Raw genomic sequence first — 12197 nt, forward strand, 5'->3', positions numbered from 1 at the left:
TATACACACACACACACACACAAGGAGAAATGAGCAAGGAAACGGAAGCTCTGGAAGGAATCCCTTACACTCAGTTTTCGACCCGTTGGTTGAAGGAGGTACCGTGCTGGCTTTCAAACTTCCCGAAATAACCCCCACGGAGAGGCAGGGCGAGCGAACCGAACCCAAAAGTTTGCGCCCATTCGGGGGTCTCCGACAAAGGCCAGGAAGCCCCGTTTGGAAGGGAGATGCGATGCCTTCCGCACCGCAACCGCCCCCCTCCCTGGGAAGCACAGCCCAGGGGGGACAAAAGACTTTCCAGATTGGGGAGGGGGGTGGGGGGGGGCGGGCGAGCTGGAGCTCGGACCTCCCCCCCTCCGGGAGTCGAAATCTGGGGAAACTTTGGGGGCGAGGGACGGTCAACCGCGGGCACCAGCCCAGCCCTGGAGGCCCCGGGGCTGGGAGCCGGGTGGGCAGCCGCGGGGCTGGGTGCAGCCGGCGAGGGGCGCGGGGACTCACCTGGGGGAGGGGGAGAGGGCGCCTCGGTGGCAGGTGGGGTGGGCGGGACGCCGCTGCCGCCGCGGAGCACGGGGGTCGGGGTGAGCGGAGTGGTGGGCGCCGGAATGGTGGTCGCTACAGGGGTGGTCGGCGCCGGGCCAGTGCTCGTCGAGAGGGTGGTCGGCGCGGGTCCGGTGGTCGCGCGAGGGGCGGTCGGCGTACGGTCCACCGCCGGGGGGGCGGTGGGCGAGGGGCTGAGCGGCGCCTGGAAGGTGGTCGCGGCGGGTCCGGCCGTCGCCCGGGGAGGGGTGGTCTCCGGGGACTGGGCTGAGGAGGACGCAGCCAGGGGCCGGTGGACAGTAGTGCGCGGCGCTCCGGTCCGCGGGGCCTGGGCCGTGGGAGGCGTCGCCTTAGAGAAAGGGCGACTGGGCTCGCCCCCTAGCCCCGGGCCCGGCGACGCGTCCACCTGCCCCGCGGCCCCGCCGCCACCGGTGACATTCCCCTCCGAGGTTGTCGAGGCGGCGGCGGCGGCGGCGGCGGCGACGGCGCAGCACAACAGGGCGACGGCGCCCAGGCTCGGCAGGCTCCTCATGGCGCGCTCGGCTCCTCCATTCATTCATTCAGTCATTCAGTCGGTCGGTCAGTCATCTTCTCCTCCCTGCGCTCGGACCAGGGAAGCCGCCGCAGCCGCCACCGCCACCGGGCGCACCATCGCCACCTCCCTCTGACAGGCGGCCGGCCCCGCGGGCGGGCCCCAGCGCGGAGGGAGCGACCGGGCCGAGCGCGGACAGCCCGCCCTCTCCGATTGGCAGCCTCGCCCGACCAATGAGCGGTCACGCTGGCCCACGTGACACACCCGCTTCCCGGCCTCTTTGTAGCCCCGCGGGCCAATCAGATGGCGTCGAGGGGAGGGGGCGGAGTCAAGGCGGGAGGAGGGCGGTACGAGCCCCGCTCCAGCCCTTCGGGCTCGCGGCAGCCCCGGCTTTGTCTGCCCAAGGAGCGGGGCGCGGGCCGCGGGCATCGGGCGCCGCGGAGCAGACAAAGGACGCGCCCCGAGCGGCAGACGCCGGGCCAAGTCGTCTGCTCCACTGGGCGGCGAGAGCGACCCGGGGCGGGGAATCCGCTCTCGGGAGCTTCCCCGCCCTCTTGAACAATGGGGCGCCGGCGACGCACCCGGGCTCGGGTGGAGACAGGGCTGGAACCCCCGCCGTGGGCGAGGGCGACAGCAGCGACGATGTAAAGCTCAGCATTGCTTGTGCTGCCCGAGATAAGCCTGGTCTCGACCCCGCGAGGTCTGCGGTGCCATTCCCATTTCAGGGATGGGGAAACTGAGGCCCATGCTGAGACTTCCACTGAACCAAGACCCACGCCCCGATCAGACACCTGCTGCGGGCCAGACTCTGTGCCAGGCAGGACGGGGTGGGGTGGGGTACTAGAGACTCATCCGGAGCCGAAGGTACAAGCTTCCTGCGTAGGGGAGACAGACTCACGTGCACACTTTAACCTAACCCCCACCCCACCCCCGGGGAGAATAGGCTCCGACCGGACTGAACCTCAGCGTCCTGTTTCCTGCTGAGTGGTTTTGCGGCCTGAGCGCAGTTTTTCTCACCTCTAAAATGGGCATGATAGACACGTAACACCCCCACACCACCTGTCACGGAGACGAGAATTAAGTAACGTACTGAAAAGGGCTTAACCTAGTCCCCGACCCGCAGTAAACCCTCATTAATGCTAACTACTCTCAGCGTGCTGTGTTCGGACAAGCCCCACGCCACAGCCCTGATGTGTCCCCTAGCCGCCTGCCTACTGCAGGGATTGGGGTGCGGCTGCTAGCCGAGCTTGGCCCTGGGTGACACCGAACCCCCTATAAAGCTGGAACTCCGACGCGCAGCCTCGCACCATCTGCCCAGGATCCAGAGATTGCTCAGGCGATGCAGCTTCTGGGGAGAGCCAGGCGGGGCGGGTTTGTCATCTGACAGGACTTAATCCCAGCCCCGACGCCAACCCATTCCTGGCCTCTCCTACGTGATGCTTGCCTTTGTGCATGCTTTCCCATTAGTCACTGGCCTCCAACCAGAAAGGCAGGATGAGATTTGTATGTGAACTTGGGTATATGTTAATTTAAAAATGCATTTATTTACCTGCATGAGTAGTAGGTGGGGAGAGGATATGTATGTGCTTGTGGATGAGAGCGTAAACATCTTTGTGAGTCTTTGTGTACATGGATTTCATGGATTTGTGTGAGCGTATGGGGGCTAGTGTCTATTTCTGTGTATTATGTATTTTAAGTATCTGCACATGTGCTGATGTATGTTTTATGTATGTTTTCTATAGGGTTTGTTTCTTTTCGTGTGTGAGCATATATGGGTGTGTGTTGGTAGGTCTGCCTATGTAAGTAAGAGTGGGGGCAAAATGAGAGGGGGGTGCGTAGGTGTTCTGGTTTCAGACCAGTATTTAGCAAGTGCAAATCAGGATTCTGTTTTTACTTCTCTTGCGGAAGGAGGTAGACAGGTCAGCCCCTTCCCCATATTCTCTTGCTGATTCTTTCTGCTTTTCAAACCCCAATCAAAACACCATATCCTCTAAGAGATTTCCTTGGATCTCTGAGGGGGAATTAAACTCCCCCTTCCCATTTGCCAACTGCCCTTTGTTTATTCATTGGTTATAGCCCTAATCTATCAATCTAAACTCCCCCCTGCCTCCTCCTAAAAGGATTAAGGATGGCTTTCAGAAATATATACAACAGGCTAAATTGAACTGCCCACCTGGCTTTTTTACTTCTCACAGGCATGCATCAGCCATAATACTAGAACTTAGAATTTATGTGTCTGTCTCTCCCATTAGGCTGTTCTCTGTGTTCTTAGTGCCTAGCAGGGGTAATATGTGTAAGCACTAATCCATGCTGATAGAATTGTATTAAATTGAAAAGAGATCCTGTGGTGCCATGGAAAGAGCTTGTATCTTGAGAGTCAGACAGATCTGGCTCATGACTGCCAGCTCTGTGACCTTGGAAGAAACCTTTTACCTCTCTGGGCCTCAGTGTTCTCATCTATAGTGTGGGATCAATAAATTCTGTCTCACTTAGAGGAGCTAAGGATTGAAGAGAACGTTTCCCCTGAGCCTGGTATACAGAAGGCGCTCAATCTGTGTAGTTCATTTTTCATTTACACCTGAGCTAACTTTGAGCCTTGTTGGCTGAAGGACCACAAAAAAAAAAAAAACCTCTGTCATAACTTCCCCATTAGGTGACATGGGCTGACAGTTGCCTTACCAGCTATCTGCAAGATAGAGCTGGAAAATGCTGGTTTGGCCCTAAGATGTGCTAGATCAGAGATTCTCTGGCAGTAGGGGAGAAAAGCTGATACAGCTTCTTTGCCTGGAGAATCACAAAGACAAGAAGTCCTTACCAATGTGCTCTAGGCCAGCACTTGGCCTCATACAAGGATATGCCCAGGCTTCTAAGATGGGCTAATTACCCTGTAACGTGTATAGAAAATGTTGAACTATTTTGAAAGGTAATTTAAGTGTATTCATTTTGGTTCGTTCACTATTTAATTCTTTAAATTTTTTGCTCTGCCTTTATCTCTAAACGACAAGATAACTTCTTTTTTTATTTCTTAGGAATAATATTTTATGTTTAAAAATCAGAAACACCTTAAGAATCCAATGTGAGACAGAAGCGTTATTATGAACGTTCCGTTTAATCATATAAAGTCATTGTCAGGGTTGCCATGAAGAAAGCATAGTAAATATTAATAATAGATCATTGAGCTCTTACCGTGTGCTAGATATCACACTAGAGGCTATGCATGAAATATTTTGTTTAATCCTAAGAAAAAAAGGAAGTAGGCACTATTATTATTCTTATTTTATAGATAAGGAAACTAGAGCACAGAGAGGTTAAGTAACTTGCCCAAGGTCACTAAGTAAGTGATAGAGCTAGAAATCAAACTGAGGTTGGCTGGCTCTAGTAGTTCCCTTAACAACTATGCTGTAAAGGGAAAATGCTTATGATAGTGCTAAAAAGAAACTGGGAAAAATTATAGCTGTGACTCTGTGTGCAACAATGTTGACTGGCACTTTTCCTGTTGCTCCAGGACTGTGGCTAAGACCCAGGGCTGTCAACCCACCCCTGACACGTAGGGCCACTAGACTTAATGGGGGGGGGGGTGGGCCACAGAACAGCAGGGGTCAGAGAGGACCTTGTCAGAGCAGATGAGCAGCCCGAACTTTCTCCTGTAGGCAGGAGATTCCTCTTTGTATGCTCAGTACCTAGCATGACGTCATATACACAGAAGTAGCTCAAGAATTGTTTGTTGAGCCAAATGGAGTCTTACAAGTGACAGACACTGTTCTAGGAGTTTGGCATTCATAACATATTTATTCCCCAAAGGTAGGGCTGTCCCGGTACTTGAAAGAACAGGAAATTGAGCCTCTGAGTCGTTAAGGGATTTGCCCAAGGTCTGCTCAGCTCCAAAGCCCTGGCTCTTCTTGAGCCTCCAAAATCCATTAATGTGGCCACTATGTGTTGCACACAGTAGGGAGTCAATGAACACATACTGAAAAAAAAAAAAGAAAAAGGAGACACATACACCAAATCTTACTCTCCTGCGAGAGAGAATTTAAGAAAAGAGAAGCTTTGGGAGTACGAATAGAAGAGAAAGCATAATAATATAATAGATGTGGCTCAGCAAAATAACCTCATCTCCCAGATTCCAATAAAACAGGAAAACTTTCCCCTTTCTGGTTTCATTGAAACAGTAATGCTGACATGGACGATTTCTAATCCTGCCGGAGCCTGGCTTCCTATCAGATGTGGCCAAATGCAAGATTTGGCATCATCTGCAGGCAACTTTAGGATTATTGGGGCCACTATCAACAAGCCTCCCCAGAAAAGGACAGTTAACAGAGAGCTCACAGAGAGGGAAGTACAAATGGCTAAAAAACATGAAACGCTATATATTCAACTTAAGGATCAAAGATTTGCCCATTGAAACAATGAGTTACCTTTTTTTTTTTTTTAAATCTGATTTGGCAAGAATGTTTAAAAACTGGTGATACTTGCTGATGAGGCAGTGCCTCGCTCTGTTGATAGGAATGTGAAGTGATAGAACTTTTCCAGGAAATCCTAAAAACGTCTGCCCTCTTTGGCTAATTATTTCCACGTTTAAGAATATATTCAAGGGATATAAACATCCAGATGTAACTGAAGATTTGCGTACCTGAATGTTCATCAAAATGTTATCGATGATAGTGAAAATTAGAAAAATCTAAACAGGTTACAGTAAGCGATAGGTTAAGTACTTTGTGCTGTATGACCTCCCTGTGTTGGGCCACTATACATCTATAAAAATGATGTTCATGAAAGCAATTCTTACAATATAAAGTAGTGGAAAAAATAGGTTGCCAGTACACATCTCGTAGAATGGCCAAAATCTGGACACTGACAACACCAAATGCTGGTGAGGGTGTGGGGCAACAGGAACTCTCACTCACTGTTGGTGGGAATGCAAAATGGCCTGGCCACTTTGGAAGACAGTTTGGTGGTTTCTTACAAAACTAAAAATATTCTTACATACGATCCAACAATTGTGCTCCTTGGTATTTATCCAAAGGAACTGAGAGCATATGTCCAGACAAAAACCTGCCCACAGATCTGTATAGCAGCTTTGTTCATAATCGCCAAAACTTGGGAGCAGCCACAATATCCTCCAGTAGGTGAATGTACATCCAGACAACAGAATAGTATTCAGCGCTAGAAAAACAATGAGTTATCCAGCCAGGAACAGATATGAAGGAAACTGAAATGCATATTACTGAGTGAAAGAAACAAATCTGAGAGGACGACATACTGTATGATCCCAGCTATATGACATTCTGGAAAAGGCACAATTGTGGAGACAATTATATATTATAATGAAGGATACATGTTCATTACACATTTGTCCCAACCCATAAAATGTTAATACCAGAATGAACCACAATGTAAACTATGGACTTAGGGTGACTATGATGTTGGGGCAGAGGGTGTATGGGAAACTTCTGTATCTTTCTCTCAATTTTGCTGCGAACCTAAAACTGCTCTAAAAATACAGTCTTATTAAAAAAAAAAAAAAAGGTGACTATACTAGGATCCCAATTACATAAAAGAATATATGCATAAAATAAATGACCAAAGGGAAATACACCAATATAGAAATAATCTTTGTCTCTGAATGATTGCTTTGCTGGTGTCTAAAGCTTTTCTCCTCATGCTTTTTTGCATTGTCCACATTTTTTATTTACAACGAGCACATGTTATTTCAATCAGGAATAGCCAGCAATAGAATTCATTTGGATCTGGGGATATACCCACCAAGCACATCATTGATCTGCCTCCATGGTATCCCTTAGGATAATAGTAAGAGGGAGAAAGTCCTAAGTCATAAACTCACAGTAACTGCAAAGCACCTTCTCCAAACAATGAATTTAAATTTTGAAATCCTACTTCAAAGCCCTTCCAGAAGATGCTAAAAATAAGCTCAGAAAAGCATTTGCTGCAGTTCTTGGAGATCTATTGAAGGACGTCATTCAGAGTGGGCACCAAGTCAAACCCTCGCTCGTCATCAGTGTTGGCTGTAGAGCAAAGAATGTGAACCATTTCGGGGAGGAATGGGGCCAAAGCTTCATAAATAACTCCTTCCCTTAGATTGCTATAATTGTAATAAAGGGGATTATTGACAGGTGCCCAGAGCTTTTGCAATCATTATCTTACTGGAGCTTTGCAAACACTCTGGAGGGAAGATGGTGGTAGTAACAGTGTGATGACAGTAATAATGACTAACATTTACCGAGCACCTTCTTATATGCCAGGCATCAGTGTTAACCACTTCGTGTACATCACCCCCTTTTTTAGTCTTATACTGTAACGTAGAAGAAGTGATCATCTCCACTTTATAGGTCAGTATATTGTCACTTAAAGAAGTCAAATGGCGGGGCACCTGGGTGGCTCAGTCGGTTAAGCATTTGACTTCGGCTCAGGTCATGATCTCGTGGTTTGTTAAGTTTGGACCCCACACCGGGCTCTCTGCTGTCAGCAGGGAGCCCGTTTTGGATCCACTGTCCCCCTCTTTCTGCCCCTCCCCCCTCAAATAACATTAAAAAAAAAAAAGTCAAATGTCTTGTCCAAGGTCACCAAACCAATAAACGGAAGAACTGGGATTTAGAGCCATTTAGTCAATCCTCAAGTCCAGAGTGATTCCCAATGCTTTACTGAACTTCCTCAACTTTGATTGCTTTTATTGCTATTATTAGGAGAGAAATTAGTATAGCAGTAGAGTGCTGAGTTCAATGCCAGTCTTACGAGCTGTGTAACCTTGGACAAGTCACTTCAGCTCTGTGTCTCAACTTCCTCCTCTGTAGAATGAAGATCATCATATCCATCTTATAGGGCTCAAGGTCAAACAATGTATAGGAAAGTGTTGAGCCAAAGCCTGCCCCAGAGTAAACACTCAAATAACACTGGAACATATTTGATTTTCCTAAACCTTGTCTTCTCACATAGTGGGTCAAGTGCAGGAGAGTACAATGTCCTTGGGGTTCAGTGTTCAGAACTTCTAAACTCTCAGAGGAATCATGCTCCCTGATCTACCTCTATGACCTCACCCTTCTTGAAGACCCCTCCTTCGTTAGAGTGGGCACCTGTACTGGAGGCGTACCTAGCATCTAGGACTGGCAGAGGGGCAGGAGTGGGCAGTTGACTCCTCAGGCACCCCTGACAAATCCAGGCAACCCTGACAAATCCTTGTTGAACTGTTCTGAAGTAGCTGTGTCAATTTCATGCTGGTTTCTGAAGGCTGTTTGATAAGGAAACCCAGTCCTGGAGGAGCAAATGTTTCCCTGAAAAAGCCACAGAAAGAGCAAATATCAGAGCGGGAGGGGCTTATGAATCAGGCCCTCTAAACCTGTCCCTGTACAGACAATAAACCAAGATCCAGAGAAAGAAAGGGCTTTGAGAGGTCCTTCACAGCACATGAGTAACCAAGCTGGGGTCAGATCCACACCCTCTGACCCTCAGGCCACCATCAGACCCACGTCATTCCTTACAGAGGGGCAGCTAAGGGCCAGCAAGGGACCTAGAGTTCGCTGGCTGCAAAGCCCATGGCCTTCCCACCCACAGCACTGCCCTTCTGGCTTCTGGTCCAGGGTTCTTTGTGTCACCAGGGTCTCTCTCCAGGCACTTTCCTCCTGGAATCATAGAAATGGTGCCCTGCTGCCAGCTTTATATCAATGCTCAAGACAGTACGTTAAGCGATGACAATAATCGGGGTCTGCTCTCACACAACAGTCAGAAACGGCAAAATCTTCCAAATTAGGCCACATTGTTGTAAGGGAGCTAGAAACAACATCTTTGCCATTCCATCAGGCCTAAATTAGAACAGCACTGAAGAGGGTCCTGGGACATCCAGCCTGCTGCCGGGCCTGTGGCTCTGATTTCCTTTCTCAAACAATCACTGCACTTTTCTTACAATCGTTCGGTGTTTACTGGGTGTGCATGATGCCTGAAGTGCAGCCCAGAATTTGGAATTGGATGTAATCCTTAGCCACATACTGGCAGTGCTACTTGTTTAGAAATAGGAATCTTGGAATCTCTGCCATCCAGTCCCATGTTAAGAGAATTAGTCTATGAATCAGCCCAGCTGGGTTCCCAGGGCAGAGTCTATCTCCCTACACTGCAAAATGATCTAGCGGGAAAAGTCCATGACCTAGGGGACCTGGCCACACTACTTCCAGCCTATGTTACCTAGGGCACGCATCAACCTGTCTACACTTTGGTTTTGCCATTGTCAAGTGAGCGTATAATGCATGGCACGGTCTACCCATTGTGTTGCTAGAAGGATTCCGTCATTCATTCAGCAGATTCAGCAGAAATATACTGAACACTGATCTAGAGATACCTTAGTGAACAAGCCACACACACACACACACACACACACACACACACACACACACACACAGTACCCTGCACCGTGATGCATACCGTATCGCGAGTCAGAGAGTCAGTTAACAAATAAATGAATAATAGCAAGATATTCACAGATAAATAATAGGCAGTCCAAAGGAGAGCAAAAGGGTGCTGGGACACAGAATGACTGGGAGACATCCCCTCAGCTTGGTCAGGGGAAGTCTCTCTGAGATGTGACATTCAACCTGAAATCTAAAGAAGTGGCTCTGCAGAAAGCAGAAGTAACAGCAAGTGCAGGTCTATGAGGTGGGGAAGGATCTGGAAGGAGACCAGAACAGTGAAGCCTACAGAGTGAGGGGGAAGGGATGGGGTAGGAGGTGACTATGCAGAGCTCTATAGCCATGCCAGCACATGGGATTTTCCTCTAAGAGCAACGGGAAGTCCAGGGAGAGTGTGAAGGAGCGGGGGTGTGAAGGCAGATCGCAGGGCGGCAAGGGCAGGAGCCTTGGAAGCAGTGAGGAGGCTGAGTCGCCCAGGGGTGAGAAGACGGTGGCCTGGGACTGGCCTAGAGGTACATGCAGGATCGATTTTAGATGCGGACTTGTCAAGACTTGCTATTGGATTGGGTGTGGCGTGAGGGAAAGAAAGAAATCAAGAATGATTTCTAGATCGCGGAATCAATGGGTCACTCATACGTTCACCAAACATCCAGCAAGCAGATAGATTGTCCTGCCCCCCCGGGCTTGGTGTTGCAGCTAAAAGGCCACGAAGATCTCAGCTTAGGGAGATGGACCAGAAAGTGGGAAGTGTACGCATTTAAATAAGTGCAGTACATGTTAGACAACCCCTAACTCTGCTGAGGGAAAAGGATCAAAGAAGTCCTCCAAAGGGAGGGAAATTTGAGCTGAGTCTGGGAGGAGAACTGAAATGAGGAGGAAAAGGGTTTGGGGGTCACAAATCACAATAACAGTAGTTGTGGTAGGTGCTAATATTTGTGAAATCCTAACAACGTGCTGGGTACTGTTACAAGCACAAATTACCTCCCTTACTCCTCACATAAGAACTCTATGAGCAGAGGGGCACCTGGGTGGCTCGTCGGGTGAGCGTCCAACTTCAGCTCAGGTCATGATCTCGCAGTTCGTGCGTTCAAGCCCAGCATCAGGCTCTCTGCTGTCAGTGCAGAGCCCACATTGGATCCTCTGTTCCCCTCTCTCTCTCTCTCTCTCTCTCTCAAATAAAAAAGAACTCTATGAGTAGATACCCTCGTTATCATCTCTGCTTTATGGAGGAGGCAACTGAGGCACGGTTAACCGCAGCTGTAGAACTCACCGCCCCACAAACTGCCTCTCTGGGAGGGAACCGTACGTTAAGGTTTGACAAGCGCAGAAAAGTAGAGGGTGTAGGAAGGCAGAAGTCAAGGGAAGGTGAGATCAATGACACACAAGTATTTTGCAAACTATAAAGCACTGCCCCCAAGCAGATTACCATCACTGTTATTAAATAACTGGCCTCCCCTCCGAGAGAAACAAAGGTTTCTCAGCAGTGCCTCTGGAGTATCCAAAGACAGTGGCTGCTTGGAGGGCCTGTCCAAACAGAAGGAATCTCAGGGGATGGGCGGATGTGACCCTGACCGTGAGTTGGGAAGCGGCAGGTGCGGGCTCCAGTCCTAATGCTGCCCCTAGCTTACTACGCGGCTTTGGATGAGTCACTTCTCCAGCCTCATCTTCCCCATCTGGAGGATGGACGGAAGGAGGGAGGAGTGGGGATTCTAAGGGCTTTTCCAGCCTTTGCATTTTGAACAATCGTTCCTGCTATTGGTGTTCTGCTTCTCATACGGACAACAGAGGAACTTCTGCGTCTGCGAGAGGCCCTTTACCAGAGCAAAATGCCATGTAGGACGGGAGGGGCACCTTCCAGAAACCAGGACCCACGCTGCAAGGGAAGCCTATGGCTTATGTCCCCTGAGTCCACAGATGTCCAAGTCAAACGCACCTGGATCCTTCTGGAAGGAGGACACTGGTTTCCAGGCCCCGTAAGTCCCGCCCATTCCCATCCCTTTAAATCCTTCAGGGGAGTCTAAGCAGCACAGACAGTATTTCAGACACCACTTCTGAGGATACCAGAAGATGCAGGTGCTGATTACATCCAGTGGGGTCCTGTTTGGGGTTTTCTGTGAATCAAAGCCCTCAGGGCTTTCTCACACGTGCCACTACAGGCTCAATCTTGTGCCACTGGTTTTGGATCCATTGCCCTGGAATAAAAAGTGTGCACTTGGGATGCAGCAATTGAATCCTTCTCCTCGTAGTGATCTTTCTCCATAGTGAGAAAAGACTCAGAGACCTGGAAGAGACCCTTTTCCATCCAAGTCATGCAATCCGAACCCTTCTTGCTGACACAGAACTTTGCAAACTGTAAAGCACTTTCATGCATTATTAATTCACATATTATTCCTTTTGTACCTCAAATAATTCCTGAACTGGTTTGCACGGGGTAGGCTTGCCAGATAAAGTACAAGATGCCAGTTACGTTTGAATTTCAGATAAACGATGAATAATTTTGTAGGTTAAGTATGTCCCAAATATTGCATGGGATGTACTCAGGCTAAAATGTTATTCACTATTTATCAGAAATTCACATTTAACGAGGTATCCGTTCATTTACTAAATCTAGCAACCTTGGGCAGGGATCATTCGCCCCATTTTGTAGAACTGGGGCTCGGAGGAGAAAAAGGGTCTCTCTAAACTCCTTGGGAGAAGGGACTGTGTCTGATTCGTTT

The 12197-nt window shown here is 49.1% G+C and overlaps 2 protein-coding genes across 2 annotated transcripts in view; both read right to left on the reverse strand.

The window, feature by feature from the left end:
- MEGF9 (multiple EGF like domains 9) overlaps positions 1-1251 on the reverse strand; it is an 89441-nt gene extending 88190 nt beyond the window's left edge. Inside the window, exon 1 of the mRNA XM_086683858.1 lies at positions 499-1251. Coding sequence (XP_086539984.1) covers positions 499-1093 — 595 coding nt within the window. The 5' untranslated portion in view covers positions 1094-1251. The remainder of the gene's footprint in view (positions 1-498) is intronic.
- Positions 1252-4838: 3587 nt separating this feature from the next.
- The window catches only part of FBXW2 (F-box and WD repeat domain containing 2), a 60211-nt gene continuing 52852 nt past the window's right edge, over positions 4839-12197 (reverse strand). The window contains exons 8-9 of the mRNA XM_086683859.1: positions 8175-8355; positions 4839-5036 (exon numbers count right to left, since the gene is read on the reverse strand). Coding sequence (XP_086539985.1) covers positions 8175-8355 — 181 coding nt within the window. The 3' untranslated portion in view covers positions 4839-5036. The remainder of the gene's footprint in view (positions 5037-8174; positions 8356-12197) is intronic.

Source organism: Puma concolor, chromosome D4 (genome assembly GCF_028749965.1).
Source record: "Puma concolor isolate L17-30 chromosome D4, mPumCon1.1.hap2, whole genome shotgun sequence".
In the NCBI taxonomy this organism is placed as follows: Eukaryota; Metazoa; Chordata; class Mammalia; order Carnivora; family Felidae; genus Puma; species Puma concolor.